We start from the raw sequence: 19,192 nt of genomic DNA, 5'->3' as shown, positions 1-19,192 counted from the left end.
TTATGCCATTTGAGAACAGAGGTAATTTTACTTTTTTTCCAATTTCTTTTCTTATCTAATTACTTTTGCTAGAACTCTCAGTACTATATTGAATAGTATTGTCAAGCGTGGACTTGGTTACCTTGTTCATCTCAGTGAAGAAGCTTTCAATCTTCTGCCATTGAATATGTTAGCTATGGACTTTTCATGTGTGGCTTTTATTAAACTGAGGTAGTTTCCTTTTTCCCCCCAAGGTTCATTTATTTATTTGAGAAAGAGAAAGAGAAAGAATACAGGGTGGGCAGGGGATGGGGGCAGGCAGAGGGAGAAGGATAGAGACTCCCAAGCAGACTCTGCGCTGAACACTGACCCGGACATCATGACTGGAGCCGAAACCAAGAGTCAGGCACTCAACCAACTACACAACCCAGGCACCCCAAGATAGTTTCCTTTATTTCTAAGTTGTTGAGTAACTTTCATCATAAAAGGTAGTTAATTTTTCTGTTGAGATGATCAGTGGTTTTATCCTTAATTTTGTTAATGAGGTATATTACATTAATTGATATTTTTATATTGAACCATCCTTGCTTTCCAAGTATAAATTCCACTTGGTTACTGTAGATGATCTTTTTAATGTTCTGTTGAATTCAGTTTTCTAGTATTTTGTTTAGGATCTTTGCATCAATATTAATCAAGAATACTAGTATATAGTTTCTTTTCTGGGATCATTAACTTTCTTGGTTTTGATATCAGGATAATGCTGTAATGCTGGCCTTATAAAGTGACTTTGGGAGTATTCCATCCTCCTAAATTCATAAGCAGAGTTTGAGGGGGATTGGTGTTAATTCCTTAAATGTTTGGTACAATTCTTCAGTGGAACCATTTGGTTCTAAGCTTTTCTTTGTGGGGAACTTTTCAATTACAGCTTGAATTGCCTTATTAGTTGTAAGTATGTTTGGATTTTTATTTCTTTGTGATTCAGTCTTGTTGGGTTAGATGCTTCTAGGAATTTGTCCATTTTTTCTAGGTTACCCAATTTGTTGGCATATAATTATTGATAGTAGTTCCTTAGGTTCCTTTTTATTTCTGGGACATCAGTTATAAAAAACCTGCTTTCATTTCTAATTTTAGCTATTTGGGTCTTCTTTCTTATTTTCTTAGTTAATCTAGCACCATCATCAACCAGGCTCAGAAAGAGCACCTCAGGAAATTATGCAGGTGTAAGAAGTACAAGCCCTTGGATCTGCAACCCAAGAAGGCAGGTGCCATGTGCTGTGACTGAATGAGCACCAGGGATCCTGAAGATCAAGGAGAGGCTATAACCACTGCAGAAGTACCTGGTTAAGGCCCAAGCATCAGCATCAATAAGACAAAATGGGAAAAAAATACAACTACCATATGATCTGACAATTCTACTTCTTGGTATTTTTCTGAAGGAAACAAAAATGCTATCTCCAAAAGAGATATGCATCCCCATGTTCATTGCAGCACTTCATAATAGCCAAGACATGGACTCAACCTAAATGTTTACTGATGGATGAATGGATAAAGAAAATGTGATATATATATATATATTCAATGGATATTATTCAGCCACAAAAAGATGGAAATCTTGCAATTTATGACATGGATGGGCCTTGAGGGCATTATGCTAAATGAAATAAGTCAGACAAAGAAAGACAAATACCACTGATCTCACTTATATGGGTTATCTACAAACAAACAGCAACAGCAACATCAAAACCAAGTCATAGATACAAATAATGGATTGCCGATTGCCAGAGGTGGGGGATAAAGGATGGGTGAAATGGTGACAGTGATCAAAAGGTACAAACATTTAGATACAAATAAGTAAGTCATGGGACTATAATGTGACCACACGATGACCACAGTTAATAACACTGTATAGTATATTGAAAGTTGCTAACACATTAAATCTTGAAAGTTCTCATCGCAAGAAAAAGATGTTTGTAATTATGTGTGGTGATAAATGTTAATTCAGCTTACTGTGATTGTTTTGAAATACACGCATATATTTGATCATTATGTTATACACCTGAAACTAATTTATGTTAATTATTACTCAGCAAAAAAGAAACCAACATATAAATACCTAAAAGTAATTAAAACTTTGTATTTTATAAAAATAATCTAAATAAATAGGCTTTTTTATGTGTGAAAAAAAATGAAGGGAGTTGTATGATAGTCAACTGTGTTGGACTTGACATTAATTTGCTGTATGACTAACTACAGAAAGGGTGCAGGTCAAAGGACTGTATGGGTTGCAGTCTGACACACTCAGCAAGGACTTGCAGGAGGGCATATAGGAGGACCAGTAGTGGTCTGACTTTTCTGACGCTGATGTCAATTGAGTCTAAACATAGAGGGATTTGGTTTTACTAACTGAATTGAATATATTTGAACTATAATCTGAGGGATTTTAGTTATGCCTATTGAGGTAACAGTTTTAGTTACTATATGGAATAATATATATTTGAGTAATAATTTAAAAAGAATACATTGTTTAGTTTCCACATATTTGTGGATTGTCTGGTTTTCCTTCTATTTCTAATTTCATTGTGGTTAGAGAAGATAGTTTGAATGGTTTGAATCTTCTTGAATTTTTAAGACTTGTTTTGTGGTTTAACATGTCTCCCTTGGGGGTATGTTTCAAACTTTGGTTTTCTTTTCATATTCCTTTGTGTGTATTATGTGGATATTTTCTTTGTGACTACCACCACAATAACATGAAACATTTTGAAGTTATAACAATCTATATTAAACTGATCACTGGAAGTATGATAATCATTTCAGTCATGTGTAGAATCTACTCCTTTACATCTCCACTTTTCCCGTTATATGTTACTGATGATATATAGTTACATCTTTTTGTATTTCATATTCATTAACATAAATTTATAGCTGTTATGTTTTTCTTAAATTCTATACTAGATTGTAAAATGATTTGCTTATAAACTTAAAGGTTCTGTATTTGTCTAAATATTTACCTTTACCAGGGAGTTTCACATTTTTGTGTTACTGTTTATTTTTTGCTTTTGCATTTTATCTTTTAAAAAGATTTATTTTAGAGAGAAGGGGGGAGAGAGAGAGAGAGAGCAAGAGCAGGAGGAGGGGCAGAGGGAGAAAGAGTGAGGGAATCCTGAAGTAGGCTCCCCACTCAGTGTGGAGCACTTTGCGGCATTTGATCTTACAACCCTGAGATCATGACCTGAGCCAGAATCAAGAGTTGGTTACATAACTGACTGAACCACCTAGGCACCCCTGTGATACTCTTTATAGTACTCTTGCTTCAATCTGAAGGAGTCCCTTCAGCATATCTTATAGGGCAAGTCTAGGGATGATGAATTCCTTCAACTTATGTTTGTCTGAAAAATTCTTTAATTACTTGTAATTGTAATTATGTGTGGTGATAAATGCTAATTCAGCTTATTGTGAAGGGTTCTGGCAGGGTTCTCTCGGGAGCCAGCCATGAACCCCAGGATGAGGACCTTCTCAGACCGCGTATTTCTGAAGGATAGATTTTTCAGATATAATATCCTTGGTTGCCATTTTTTTTCTTTCAATACTTTGAACATGTCATCCTATTCCCTTCCAGCTTACAAGGTTTCCACTGAGAAATCTGCTAATAATCTAGTAGTAGCTCTTTTGTACATAATGATTGCTTTCAAGATTCTCTCTTCATGACTCTTGACAGTTTGATTATGATGTCTTTTGGTTCCCAAACTGGCTTCTGTACATGAAGGGCAAGGAGAGACCAAAGCAAGAAGCAGACCACTCCAGATTTCTAGGTAGGAGTTTTAATAAGGAACTTACATAAAAGGTTTGTCTGGGTGGCCACAAGACAAGTAGATCTCCGCCCTCAATCACCAGAAACTTAATTGGTTCAGTCACATAGACTGTCCAGGTGGCCTCAGTAACACATTTCTCTCTGAAGGCTGTGTCCTTGAAGAAAGCTCCCACTATGAGAATTGTGGATAGAATGTATATTCTAGGGACAGGGGAGGGTATAAGGAGCCTCTGATTGTCCAGATCCAGCTTGCAGGTCAACCGGTCATCACATCTTCTTGATTACTTCCTTCCCACAATTTATCTCATTGTAAATCCTGTTGGATTTTTCTTAATTGGAGTTCCTTAAGCTTCTTGAATTTGTATGTCCATTATTTTCTCAGATTTGAGAAGATTTTGGCAATTATTTCCTCAAAGAGTTTCTCTTTCTTTTCATTCTGGGACTCACATAACGCATATATGGTTCCATTTGATGATATTCCAAAAGTGCCTTAAGCTTGCTTCATTTGTCTTCATTCTTTTTTTCTTTTTGCTATTCTGCCACAATAATTTTAAAAGTCTTTTTTTTTTTTAAGATTTTATTTATTTATTTGACAGAGAACACAAGTAGGCAGAGAGGCAGGCAGAGAGAGAGGAGGAAGCAGGCTCCCTGCTGAGCAGAGAGCCCGATGCGGGACTCGATCCCAGGACCCTGAGATCATGACCTGAGCCGAAGGCAGTGGCTTAACCCACTGAGCCACCCAGGCGCCCTAATTTTAAAAGTCTTGTCTTTGATTTCATTGATTCATTCTTCAGATTATTATCTTTAGTGAGTTTTTCAATCCAGATATTATATTCCTAAATTCCAGATTTCTATTTGGTTCTTCTTCATAGTTTCTATCTCTGTTGATATGCTCATTTTATTCATGTGTTATTTTCTTGATTTCCTCTTGTCTATTGGTGCTGTCTTTTAATTCATTGAGCATCTTTATGACAATAATTTGTAATTGTTTTTCTGGTATATCTCTATTTCTTGAGGGTTAATTTCTGGAGATAAATTTTTTTCCTTTAAATGTGCCATTTTTCTTGTTTCTCTGTGGGTCATTGTTTTTTGTTGGGATTTCAGCATTTGAAGAATCACTCCATGCTCCCAGGTTTTTCAATTTGCTTTTTTGATACTCTGTCCTTTTTGGTGCTGTGGTAGGCTGCAATATTTAAGTTTTACCTAATGTTTCTGTGGTAAACAGAAACTGCATGTTTATGGTTTTTTTTTTTTTTTTTTTTCTCAGACATCCCTATCCTGGCACTCCATTTCTGTCAGTATTTGGATTCAGGTAAGAGAAAATGGTTCCTTGTGCAGCCCCCTGAAAGTCAGAATGATGGACATAGGTTTCACTCCTTTCTCTCACCAGGGAGAAGGAAGTTGGGGGTTTTCTCCTAATTGTGCCACACTATGTTGGAGTAATAGTTTCTGGATTTCTTATAAAGGTACTTGGACTGTATTTTGTTAAATCTCTATCTTCATGGTTGACTTTTTAAAAAGTAATCTCTATGCCCAACATAGGGCTTGAACTTATAACCCTGAGACCAAGAGTCTCATGCTCCACTACCTGAGGCAGCCAGGTGCCCTGACTTTTTTTTTTTTTTAATGTTAGTACTTAATTTTTTTTTAAAGATTTTATTTATTTGAGAGAGAGGGAAAGAGAGAGAGAGAGGCAGCACACAAGCAGGGGGCAGGGCAGAGGGAGAGGGACAAGCTCACTCCCTGCTGAGAAGGGAGCCTGATGTGGAACTCCCTCCCAAGATCCTGAGATCATGACCTGAGCCAAAGTCAGATACTTAACTGACTGAGCCACCCAGGTACCCCTTAAAGTTAGTACTTTATAAGTTTTGTTCTACTGTTTTCTGGCTAGCACTGTTACCAGTGAGAGGTCTACTGTCATTCTTACTTCTGTGGGTAATTCTCAGGCTTCTACAAAGATTCTCTTTTTCTTACTGGTTTTAAGGAAGTTGTTTATGACGTAGTGTGGGGATATATTTTCTGGATTTCTTTTAGTTGTAATTCATTGAACTTGAATCTGGGGTTTTTAAAAATTTCAGTTTTTCTGTGGTATAATTAACATATAAAATTATAAGATATTTAAAGTGTCCATTATGGTGACTTGATATATGTATATGTTGTAAGAGGATTTCCTTCCATCCATTTAATTGACATACCCATCAGCTCACATAATTACTATTTTGTGTGTGAGAACATTTAAGTTCTAATCACTTAGCAAGTTTCAATTATATAGTAGAGTATTATCAATTATAGTCTCTAGGTTTTACATTAGATCATCAGATCTATTCATCTTATAGCTGCAGGTTTGTACCCTTTTACACACTGCTCCCTATTTTCTCACCCTAGCCCCTGGCAATGACTTCTCTTTTTCTCTTCTTTTCTTCTTCTTTTTTAAAAATCTTATTTATTTAGGGGCGCCTAGGTGGCTCAGATGGTTAAGTATCTGCTGTTGGCTCAGGTCATGATCCTGGAGCCCTGCATCAGACTCCCTGCTCTGTGGGGAGCCTGTTTCTCCCACCCCTTTGCCTTTCTCCCTACTTGTGCTCTTGCTCTCTCTCTCTCCCTTCTCTCAAATAAATAAAACTTCAAAAAAAAAGATTTTATTTATTTGATAGTGCATACATATGTGCCCATGAGAGAGAGAGAGAGGGAGAGTGAGTGTACATGTGCAGGGGGAGGGGTAGAGGGAGAGGGAGAACAAACTCCCTCCTGAGCAGAAAGCCTGACCTGAGGCTCCATCCCTTGGATCATGATATGAGCAGAAGAGCAGAAGCTTAACTGACTGAGCCACCCAGGTGCCCAGTAACCACTTTTCTACTCTACGATTTATGAGTTTGACTTTTTTTTTTTTTAAAGGATTCCACTTATAAATATCATGATACTATGAAGTATTTTTCTTTTTCTGTCTTATTTCACTTAACATAATGCCCATAATTAGGTCCACCCATGTTGTTGCATATAGCAGGATTTCCTCCTTTCGCATGGCTGAAGAATATTACTATATATGTATATAGACACATATATAGTATATTATTTGTATGTTATTATTTATAATATAATTATTCAATGATAATTGTATATATTAGTTTTAAAGATTTGTTTAGAGAGAGAGTGCGAGCACGAGTTGGGGACGGGCAGAGGGAGAGAGAGGGAGATAATCTCAAGCATACTCCACACTGAGTGTAGAGCCTGATGCAGGGTTTGATCTCATGACTCAGAGATCATGACCTGAGCCAAAATCGAGAGCGGGATGCTTAATGGACTGAGCCACCCAGGTGCAGTCCAGTATTCCAATAATATTCCAATATTATTATATTGGAACATATATATACAGTGTATATAGAAAAAATAGAGTGTATATCTCTCTCTCATCTTAATCCATCCATCCACTGATGGACATTAAAGTTGTTTCCATATCTTGACTCTTGTGAATAATGCTGCATTAAACATGGGAATATAGATTCCTTTAATAATCACGTTTTCAATTGTTTTGGATATATATCTAGGAGTGGGGTTGCTGGATAATATGGTAGTTCTATTTTTAATTTTTTGAGAAAACTCCATACTGTTTTCCATAGTGGCTGCACTAATTTACATACCCACCAACACCGCACAAGGATTCCCTTTTCTCTACATCCTCACCAACATTTTTTATCTCTTGTCTTTTTGATGGTAGTCATTCTAATAGGTATGAGTTGCTACCTCATTGTGATTTGGGTTTGCATTTCCCTGATGATTAGAAATGTTGAGCACCTTTTTGGGTACCTGCTGGCCATTTATGTCTTTCTGGAAAAATATATATTAGGTTCCTTTGCCCATTTTAAAAATCATATCATTTGCTTTTTGCTTTGAGTTGTATGAATTCCTTAATACTTTGGATGTTAGGCTACCAGATATATGGTTTGCAAATATTTTCTACTCAGAGGTTGTCTTCATTTTGTTGATAGTTTACTTTGTTGTGTAGAAACTTTCTAATTTGATATGGTCCCTTTTTTTTATTTTTGCTTTTGTTGCCTTTGCTTAAGGTATCAAATAGAAGAAAAAAATCATTGCCAAGACTGTCATGAACTTTACCCCCTGTGTTTTCTTCTAAGAGTTTTAGGACTTTAGGTCTTAAGTCTTTAATCTGTTTGAATTGATTTCTTTTTATATGGTGTGAGAGAGGGGTCTAATTTTATTCTTTTGCACGTGGCTTTCCATGGTCCTGTGTAGGAGATGAATCTCATCAATTGACCTGGCTTGTTTTCCTCATTGTCTCTGAAATCTGTGATTTTCCAAGTCACCTTCCTTGTTCTTAGTGGTTTCCAGGAGTTGAACCTGTGTCGAAATCCATCAGTGTCTCAGGGGAGGATTTCAGTCCTAAATGTAGGTTGTTTGAAGGCTGAAGGCTGGACCTCATAGGCAGGAGCTAGAAAAATATATAGACTATCTCCAGGGAGAAAGTGGTAGTCTGAGTTTTTGCCCATTACCCAAGCACTGGGCTGGGGTATATAGCCACAGGAGGTGTTCGTGAGCTCATTAAGAACTTATTTACTACAATCCTGTGAGACTACTGAATGCAAGTCCCATCGGCTCTCTGAGCAAGGCAATCAGGTGCCCATATCTTTGGTGGCAACTGATAAAAGCAGAGAGAAAATCAATACAATACATTGAAGGCAATGCAATGTGATACAATCCAATACAAAGCAGGAGGGAAAATCACATGGTTAAGGCAGTTGGGGGAAATGGAGGAGAAAAGGGAAGAAAGAAGGTAACTTCCCACAGTAGGAACCGTATCTTTTTTATGTTTTTTAAATTTAAGTTTTTCAGTGTTCCAATATTGTTTATACACACACCCAGTGCTCCATGCAATACATACCCTCCTTGATACCCACAACCAGGCTCATCCATCCCATCCCCCTCTCTTCCAACATCCTCAGTTTGATTCTGAGTCCAGTCTCTCATGGTTCATCTCCTCCTCTGATTTCCCCCAGTTTGCTTTTCCTTTCCTTCTAATATCCTCCATGTTATTCCTTACGTTCCACAAGTGAGTGAAATCATATGATAATTGACTTTCTCTGCTTGACTTATTTCACTTGGCATAATCTCCTCAGTCCCATCCATGTTGATAACAAAAGTTGGGTATTCATCCTTTCTGATGGAGGTGTAATATTCCATTGTACATGTGAACCATATCTTTATCCATTTTGTCTGTTGAAGGGCATCTTGTTTCTTTCCATAGTTTGGCTATTGTGGTCATTGCTGCTATGAACATTGGGGTACATATGGCCCATCTTTTCAATGTATCTGTATTTTTGAGGTAAATATCCGGTAGTGCAATTGTAGGGTCATAGGGAAGATCTATTTTTAATTTCTTAAGGAATCTCCACACTATTTTCCAAAGTGGCTGCACCAACTTGCATTCCCACCAACAGTATCTTAGTCATTGTTATATACCAAGCAGGGAAAAACAATGTAAACACATTTATTGAGTACCACCTATAGCCAGTTATCGGATTACGTATTGTTCCATGTACTTTAATCTTTGTAATCTCAGTGCAAAGTGGTTATTAGTATATCTTGAGGAAACATAGGTTAGATAACTTGCCCAATGTGTGAAATACAATGTGTTTCATATACTAGGTCTTGAATCAATATTAGCTGAATAAATGAATACATATTTATTCATATGAGAGATATCTTGTGGATTTTTTTTTTTTTTTTTTTTTTTTTGCTGTGCTTCTTCTTTCTAGTCTTTCCTAGAAAAATGCTAAAATCTCTAACTGCAGCTAGGGAAAGGACTGTGATCATTGGTATGATATCCCAGCAACAATAACAGTAGCAGCAGTAACACAAGTAGACTTCCTGTGAGTTGGCCACTGTTTCATTTAATCTCAACAACACTGTAAAGTCAGTAAAATCTTTATTCTTTATTTTATAGATGAGGAAATAGAGGTCCAGAGAGGTGAAATAGCTTGTTAAAATCATCCTGTTGGTAAGTAGTAAAACCGAGATTTGAACCCGAGAGATGAGCCCAGGCTGTACTTGACACCCCTGACCTATCTTGTCTCTAGATACTGCCTTTTACCTAGTGTCAACTTTGGGTTCAAGCCTGGATCAAGGTTTCCCTAATTTCCTCCTTCAGGCCTCTTACAGCCACTCTGGCAATTACTGCTTTCCAACACTGGAGGAAATTATCAGTAGACTTCCCAACTTTTCTATTGTAGGAAAGGCAAAATGAAGTCATGGAGTAAGGTACCGATCTCCTCAGCTTTCAGGAGGCAGGGAAGGGGAACATAAGTTAACCTCCAAGATTACTATCTCATCATTTGAACAAATAAAACACAGAATTTATAGAGCTTCTGCAAATCAAATATGCCAAAGACATAAATAGAGAACTCAAAAAGGAAGCCAATATTTTTATTTAAAAATGAGTTTTAACTAGATTTTTATTTTTTAATTTTTAATTTTTGCCTTGCGATTGGCAACCTTTAAAAAGATTGATGTGGCTGAATCCAGGGAACAACAGTGAAAATGTGAAGGGCATGTTGGGCAGTAAGAAGGTAGTAGAATTGATGGACTATAGGTTCTGATGAGGTCAAAGTAATGCTAGAATTGTGGAAAGTGAATGAACAGGAAGAACAGGAGGTAGTGATCAGGAAATGAGATTTTAAAATTGAGAATGTAGAGAATTTGAATTTAATGATAATGACTAAAGCTACAGCAACATAGTCCAATAAAAATATATAAATCATGTATGAAATATTTTAATGAGGTATTTAACTTTTTTACATAGTTCTTCAAAACTTGTGTATTTTACACTTACAATGCATCTTAACTTAAACTAGTCACATTTCAAATGCTCAGTTGCCACAAGTGGTCTAGTGACTATTGGATGGCACAGTTCCAGAGTATGACCATGGGAGTTAAGCAGTTGGGTAGATAGACCAGGGTGTTAGAAAGATTACCTATATGAATACTGGAATCACCAAGAATGTTTCTCAGGCACTGAAAAAAAACATGTCAGACCTATACATAATGAGTTGGAAATACCTCCAAGACACTGAAGTGAAAATTAATTTGCAGTATACAAAAAAGTACTGCAAGGAGAGGCATGCTAACTTGATAGTGGTGCCCTCTGGAGAACAGGATGTGGGAGTGAAGGGGAACTTTCAAATCTTGCTCTATATATTTCTGGGTCAATCAAGTATGTTACATTGAGATGGCATTCATGTATCATCTTTGTATTAGAATTTTTTTAAAGAGTTGAAATATGAATACCATTGATCCAGTTATCAGTTTGACTTAGTTCCCCTTAGTCATTTGCCCTTTCCTCAGTTTTGTGAATTATTCTGAGAACACCAAGTTGGACACCTAACTAGCTAGTTTTATTTTTTTCATAAGCACTAAGGTATATCCCACTTTGTTATCTATGATGTCATAAAGCACCCTGGTAAGACTTCCATTTTGCTTTGTGCTGTTTGGAGCCTCAGATGACTGAATCTTATCTCAAATTATACATGGTTAAGACAAGGAGAATGAACTGTGGGGCTCCATTCTGTGCCTTATTCATCAGACAGTGCTCATTTCCTGAACTAAGATAAAGAAATGTTCTCAAAGATTTAAAGTGTTGTAATCTCTTTCCTTAAATTTTGAGCTTCCTGAGGGTAGGGACTGAATCTTTGGACCCCTGGTATCTATAATAATGCACAGCATAAAAGGCACCTAATAAAGTTCCTTTAACAGCACATTTGTTAATGATAAGAGGCTAGAAAGTATACAGAATAAGAGTGCAGGAGAGAGGAATGGGCTGTACGTTAATTTCTGTGTTGTTTTCTTATGAACTGTCAACTACTCCTTCAAAATATAGGTCAAATGTCACTTTCTTCCCTTAGTTTTTACCACTAACCAAGTAGTTAAAAGCCATATCCGCTGTGCCCACAGAATTATTTGTGTACTTCTCAAACCTCCTCTTGCTATGTGTTCACATTTTAAATTTCTCTTCTAATTATGAGTTCCTTCTGGGTTAAGGACCATTCCTTATTACATGTTACATGGTACTTGAGATATAAGATACTTAAATGTCTCATGAATATATAAATTTGTAGAGCAGACCTTGATGTCTCAAACTCATTTCCACACACAATAAAGAAAGATGAAACTTACATTTAAATACTGAATTACTGAATATTTATTGAGTACGTTGTATACCAGGCAAAGGAACAGAAACAAATTGTCCAGTTACTTTTAACTGCTTCAGCAATGCCTGAGTCCTCATCATAAAAAAACCCCATTGTGCTGATTTAGTATCCACTCACTCTTTAATCTTCATGTACAGTTTTCTCGTCTACTTTCAAATCTTGCATAATGCTGTAGACCATTAAATATCCCAAAGGCCGTATCTAAGACTAGAGGAATCATCATTGCTTTTATCTCTGTCTGACAAAGCAGCAGCCAGTAAAGTAAAACCCTTCCTTTTGGTGGCAATGGAACAGTATGGTACCTAAAAAGGAAAAATAATCAAGAGCTTCTTTCGGATGTATTTTCTATGAAAAGTTCATTGATATCCCCCAAATGGATAATTTCTATTCTATGGTCTTTCATATACATAGCAAAAAGGTTCAAAGCCAGCTATTTGAAGTACCAAACTACATTATAATTAAAGTGTGTCATTCGCAGCTAAAGAATAAGAAAAGTTTATGTACATTTAAAAAAAATGGGGGTGCCCGGGTGGCATCTGCCTTCTGCTCAGGTCATAACCCCAGGATGCTGGGATCAAGCCCCACATCAGGCTCCCTGCTTGGCGGGAGCCTGCTTCTCCCTCTTCCACTCCCCCTGCTTGTGTTCCCTCTCCTGCTGTGTCTCTTTCTGTCAAATAAATAAATAAAATCTTTTTAAAAAAAAATGGAGAAAGGAAGTAAGAAAAGGAACAAACAGACAGACTTACTTGACTGCAAGGCGTCCATTTTTAGAGAAAGCCAAACCACAGGGATATAAAACACCACATATTATGCTAATCAGTGAACTTCTCAGAACACAATTTTCCTGGCTTATATTGCCTGGAAAACAAAAGTAAATTTGGTTTCTTTTTAAAATTCAGGATAAGAGTTATTAAGACAGTCTTGTATCCTCACAGAGTAGTTATCTGTACTGTCCTCAATCACAGTGAAACAACAGAAAGAATATTAGAAACTCAGTCTAAGGCACATGATAGACTAAATGCACCATGTTTAAAAAAATGCTTTTATTATACTTAAGTTATCTCTTATATATATAATTGTTGCAGAAAGCAATTCCATAAGGAAAATATTAAACAAGTAGACCCAGACATCTGGATTCTAGGTTAATACATTTTTATTGCTATGTGTCAGGCATGTATTAGTGATATGTTGCAAAAAAGAGACCCTTTAAGTGAGTCTACAAGGAAAGAAGGACTAGGACAAATATTTAAATACATAATTTTTAATTCTGCACAATGCTTTGAATGTAAAATGAACAGAAGATTTATCTAGAAACCTAACCTACCCTGAGGGAATCAGAGATTTTCCTGGGAAAGAGATACTTGAGCAGGGACCTGATAAATAGGATTCAGAGGTTCCATCAATGACTAGTTATAAAACTTAAGGTAAGAGGAGGAGGCAGGAAATAACATTAGAAGCCCACAATAGGCTAGCTACCTCATTAGGCATTTAACATACAGTACTTTAATCATCACAGCAGTCCTGAGAAGTAGGTATTGGTAGTCCTGATTTATAGAATGGAGTCTCAGATATTCAATGACTTGTGCATTGTCACAAAACTTAAGTGGGGGGAAGCAGAATCTGAAATCATGTGTGCAGTATGCCAAAACTTGCTTTTTCTCCAGTATGTTGTCTCTTAGCATACATGAACATGTCTTACCTTTGGTTGTGTATCTGTAAAGAGGACATGACACGACGTGCCCTGCCTAATCATGAGGACTGTGGTGGGGATGAACTAGGATAATGTATGTGAACGTCCTTTCTAAGTGGCAAAGCAATATACGAGCATTAGTGATCATTATCAACAGTATATATTAATGTCTAATTTTACTTAAACATAAACACATTATATATTAATGAATTTAAATTTACCCAAATACAAAGCATCCGTTACAAGGAGCTTATAAGTGACTACAGTAGACAAAAACGGAAGTGTTGTCAGTGATGCATATGTCTTCAAAGCATCATGTTTAACCTTGAAGCAATGTCTGAAAATGAAGTTGGCCATTATTCCAGAGAAACTAGCTGCTGTTCCAAGGAATGCTGTGCCATATATATTTAAAGTCCTATAGGAAAAACAAAGAGAAAAATTACATTCAACATAATATTCTCTTAATAGAGATACCCTTTCCTGGGTAGTCATTTATTATTATGTTTTTACTCAACATCAAGTATTTCTTCAACACTTACTATGCAAAAGACATCTTCTGTGTGTTGAGGATGGGGCAATGAATAAAGAAAAAACATCCCCCCTCTCATGGAATTTGCATTCTAATGAGAGGATAGAAGCCTCTTTCTGAAATCACTTAGAGTAGTTCTAAAATGGAACTCTTTTAAGAGATAAAATTTTGGCCACAAATAAAAATGAGTATGTTCCAATATATAGGCAAATTTATGAGATACCTAAGAATACTGCTTTTGCTACTAAAAAAATTAATTTGCTTAAGTCAAAGTTGTTTACATTTGGTTAGGCCCTCTAACAAATAACTATTTCTTAATTAGGGCAAATATATTTAAAACAATTTGTCTAGGATATGCAAAGAGATTTGACACATCTAGTTTTACTGATTCTGACTCAAACCTAAATTCAAAATGTCTGAGGTCTAAGATTAATGTCCTTTTATTTTATTCTTGAGCTCTGTTAATCTAAGTTGAAATGGTAATATGAAACTATACGTACATCATGGAATCTATATTTCTTTTTGAATTCAGTACTATGCTGAGTTAATCAATTCTAAACTGAATGTAATTATAATTAAATACCAATTAAATATAAATAGCTCCCAAAATGGTGTTCTCCTAATTGCTTTTAATTTAAAAATGTTTACTGTATAAATAACATTTCAACAATAGTTTTGGACATTTTCTTTCTAAGAAGCAAAAGAAATTATCCACGGTCTCAATATTCCAACAAACTACTATTTTCATCTGTGTATTTTTTCCCTCAAGTTTTTTCATAAACTCTCTATAACCAACTCAATAAAGTTAATAGGATCTTAGATACTCAGAAACAATGGCAATATAGAAGATGTGCAAATAAAGTTAGAGACTTTCGGTCTGGGTATGTCTCTTACTTTTCTTTTCTAAGATATTCAATTTTTTTTCCTATGATTTCGATGATCATTGGTTTTCTGAGTTTTGCATCTTCCAGAGAAAGACTGGGCTGACCAGGTGTGTATGTTGCCATTCTGATGTCCTGGAAAACACAAAATTTCAGAACCATAATAGCTAATGATATTAATAATAAATCTTATAAATTTTAGGTTCAGATTAAAAACGATTTAGATCCTAGTAAAACTGTCATCTGCTTTCACATACTTTTGTCAATGATTCAGTCAATATTTAGTAGCTCTTATTATCTGCTAGATAATGACTTTTTGTGAAATTTATAGAATACTGATCATCTCTATTTTTACACTTTTATAGATGAGAAAAATAAGGTTCAGAAAGATTGACTTGTCTTAGGACCTAGTGTAGAAGGATAACTTTCTGAGATACAGAATTTTTGTTTTCTTTTTTTTTTTTTTTTTAAAGATTTTATTTATTTATTTGACAGAGAGAGATCACAAGTAGGCAGAGAGGCAGGCAGAGAGAGAGAGAGAGGAGGAAGCAGGCTCCCTGCTGAGCAGAGAGCCTGATGCGGGACTCGATCCCAGGACCCTGAGATCATGACCTGAGCCGAAGGCAGCGGCTTAACCCACTGAGCCACCCAGGCGCCCAGAATTTTTGTTTTCTTACAGTTTTCCCCAAAGGTAGACAAACTTTGTATTCTTGCTCTAGCTTTTTCAGAGCTAGAAGGAAACAACAGCACTTGTTAACAACTGTCTCCTGAAAGCCTGAGATCATTTTGGAGAGTATGCTGAGTTTCCTGGAGAAGGAGGAGAGCAGGGATTGCCTCACTTAGTGAGAGAGGGATACTCTTCCAGGCTAGGAAGAGGTAATGCTTATGGATACCCTGGATTATGTAAATTATATATCCAGTTCCCTAGGAGCACCTGCGGCAGAAGCACAGCATTTGCTGGAAACTATATGTAGTATACCAGGGAATCTGGACCCATGGCACGGGGCTCCACTGTGGGAAAGTTCCTATGTCCCAAGTGTGATATCTGAATAGACAGTTGCCAATGTCAAGGGACCACAACAATTTATACAGCAGCACCTTAAAAGAAAGTAAAAAACAGTGATAAAGAAAACAAAACAAAATTGGATCTTAAGAAAGGATCCTTTCTAATCTTTTGCTCTGGGTAAGACTCTTGCGTCTCTGTGAAAACTCTTAACAATAACATTTGTTAAATCTTTTGCCATGCTAGCATTATGGGAGTCCAGATTAGCCAACAAATAGATTAAAAAAATTAAGGCCCTTCACAGTTTATACTGACCTCCACTTTACATTAAGGGCATAGACTAGATCTCAAATTTCAAGAGTCCCGGGCAAAAGAATTAGAGTGGAATAAGCATAATGAACTCAGAAGATAATAAATCAGTGATTCTCAACCTTTAGTTTGCACCAGAATCATACACGGGGTTTATTTGAAATGCAGTTTTTTGAGCTCCCTCCTGATATTTGGATTCAATAGGAGTAGGATGAAGTCTAGAAATCTGCATTTTAATAAACCAAGTGATTCTGACACTGGTAATTAGTGGACACATGCTGTAATTGTTAAACATCACCGTAATACTCATTTGTTGAATAAGTGATATGTACCAATCTTAACCCTAACTAATGAAAGGTTAAGTTATCCATGGCATAAACATTCTGAAGGTATGGGCTCCTTTAACTTTCATACATTATTACAAAATGAGTAATAATGGACAAGCTTCTTGCCCTGCATCATTGTAGAAATGGACTCCGGCCAGTACTATTTTTTTCTTTAAAATATCTGAGGGGACAGGTAAAAAATGATAAATTATACTTTCTTATGGATTAGATTTAATCTTCTGGCTCTTTTGGACATCTAAATGGAAAACAGAAGATATAGTAGTATCTAAGGGAGACTCTATATCTAATCCATCTAATATACTATGAAGGCAGATACCAGTAACATGGTAATTTATCATATGTTTATTTAAAATAAATGTTTATTTTGCTGTCATCCAATTCCTTTAATTCCCTTATTTCCCACAAAGAAAACTCTAAGGCAATGCCTTGTACCAACCTTATACCTGTCTACACTATCAATACAGACGGAACCCAAACACCCAGTATTATGATTCTAAAACACTGAAACAAGACAAATGCTTACTGAGTGCAAACATTAATCTTCCATCTAGTCTTTGGAAGGCACTGTTACTAAAGCAGAGAAAGAGATCAGTAATTTTCTGATAGACTTTTAAAAATATATATATATTTATTTATTTCACAGAGATCACAAGTAGGCAGAGAAGCAGGCAGAGAGAGAATGAGGGGAAGCAGACTCCCTGCTGAGCAGAGAACCCGATGTATGGCTCGCTCCCAGAACCCTGGGATCATGACCTGAGCTGAAGGCAGAGGCTTTAACCCACTGAACCACCTAGGTGTCCCTTGATAGACTTTTTAACAAGTACTGAAATGTAAAGACTTTGTGATAACTGACTTTTTTTAATTTTAATTTTTTTCAAAAATTTTATTTAAATTCCAGTTATTTAACACAGAGTCTAATATTGATTTCAGAAGAATTTAGTGATCCATCAGTTACATTAAACATCCTGTGCTGGGGCGCCTGGGTGGCTCAGTGGGTTAAGCCGCTGCCTTCGGCTTGGATCATGATCTCAGGGTCCTGGGATCGAGGCCCCGCATCCAGCTCTCTGCTCAGCAGGGAGCCTGCTTCCCTCTCTCTCTCTCTGCCTGCCTCTCCATTTACTTGTGATTTCTCTCTGTCAAATAAATAAATAAAATCTTAAAAAAAAAAACCAAAACAAAACATCCTGTGCTCATCATAAGAAGTGCCCTCCTTAATACTCATTACTTATTTAGCCCATCTCCCCACCCACCTCCCTCCATCAACTGTAACAAGCATTTTATCTAAAAATTGACTTGTCCAAGGCCACTCAACTGGTCACCACGATTATCTCAGTAAGAGTGTTATGTATTCAAGTTTATAGTCTGCAAAGTAGTTCTGTACTGCTTTTATGTGTATTATTTTACCTGGCTTTTCAGAATTTCATTTAATATCCATCATTTACATAGCACCTGGTATCTGAAAGACCTTAGGATCATTAAAAAGCAGTTGTGTCCTCTGGAATCCATAACCCAACCGAGGTCAGGACAAAAAGGTAGGTAATTTAAAGGCAGAATTAGTGTGCCATAAAAATGAAACCAAACCAAACAAAAAACATGAGAAAAGCCTTAACCTAGCCAGAAGAAGTGTGGGAAGGTTTCCCAGAGTAGTGACGTTTAAAGGAATATCTAAAAGAGAGTTTAGTAGGGGTGGGGTAAGGTGTGGAAGAAACTACACGGAAGTAATTCAAGTTGAAAGCCAGCGAAAGGCCTGGAGACAAGAGAAAAGAAACTGCAAGCAATCGGGACTAGACTTTAAGTCTATTTTCTCTCCGCCTCCTTCCATAACAACTGGGGGCTTCACTGCGTCCCGCGTGGGCTTGGAGGCTGTTCTCTTTAGGTTTTAAAATTCCATCATTTCAGAAGAGCCCGTCAATAGAGGCTGCAGAAATCACGACTCATACGGCCACGGGTTTCCGCCTACCTTGGGCGCTTCCCCGGGTCTCGCCGGCACCACACCTGCATCCTTCAGGTCAGTCCCAGCCTCACGCCCGAGCGCCGCCATTTTGGTGGCTCACATGACTAGCGGTGGGCGGGGACCCAGAGCGCCCGGAGCGGGAAGTGGTGCCGGCTCACGCCTCCAGCCTGCAGCCCCGGCCCTCCCCGGTCCAGTCAAAAGCCGCGCCCTCCCTCCCGGCTGTGATTGGGCGTGGCGTCCAGAAATGAGGGCCACTCATTGGCTTCGAGGCGGTCCAGAGGGCCGTGGGCCCGCCTTCTTGCCAGCCCTACATTCCCTTACCCTGCTATTTGTTAACCTAGCTCCCTCTTCACTCATGCTGAGGGCGTGCGTGGGGCGGTCCGAGCGCAGGGATGTTGCTGCGCGCTTTCCTCTCTTCTGGGCACCTCGGTTAGCTGGGGCCGACCTGCCGGCCCTTTCACTCCTTGAAGGAG

At 37.3% G+C, this 19,192-nt stretch overlaps 1 protein-coding gene across 1 annotated transcript; it reads right to left on the bottom strand.

The window, feature by feature from the left end:
* Positions 1 to 11,972: 11,972 nt before the first annotated feature.
* TMEM126B (transmembrane protein 126B) lies at positions 11,973 to 18,865 on the bottom strand. Its single transcript, XM_059391477.1, is given in 6 exon segments — positions 11,973 to 12,151; positions 12,153 to 12,308; positions 12,753 to 12,864; positions 13,918 to 14,111; positions 15,120 to 15,241; positions 18,726 to 18,865. Coding segments are annotated over 6 exon segments (690 nt in total). The 5' UTR covers positions 18,807 to 18,865; the 3' UTR covers positions 11,973 to 12,126.
* Positions 18,866 to 19,192: the final 327 nt, after the last annotated feature.

The sequence above is a fragment of the Mustela nigripes genome, chromosome 1 (genome assembly GCF_022355385.1).
Source record: "Mustela nigripes isolate SB6536 chromosome 1, MUSNIG.SB6536, whole genome shotgun sequence".
Classification (NCBI taxonomy): Eukaryota; Metazoa; Chordata; class Mammalia; order Carnivora; family Mustelidae; genus Mustela; species Mustela nigripes.
The sequence above is the reverse complement of the archived record's forward strand: the minus strand, read 5'-3'. Positions and strand labels throughout refer to the sequence as shown.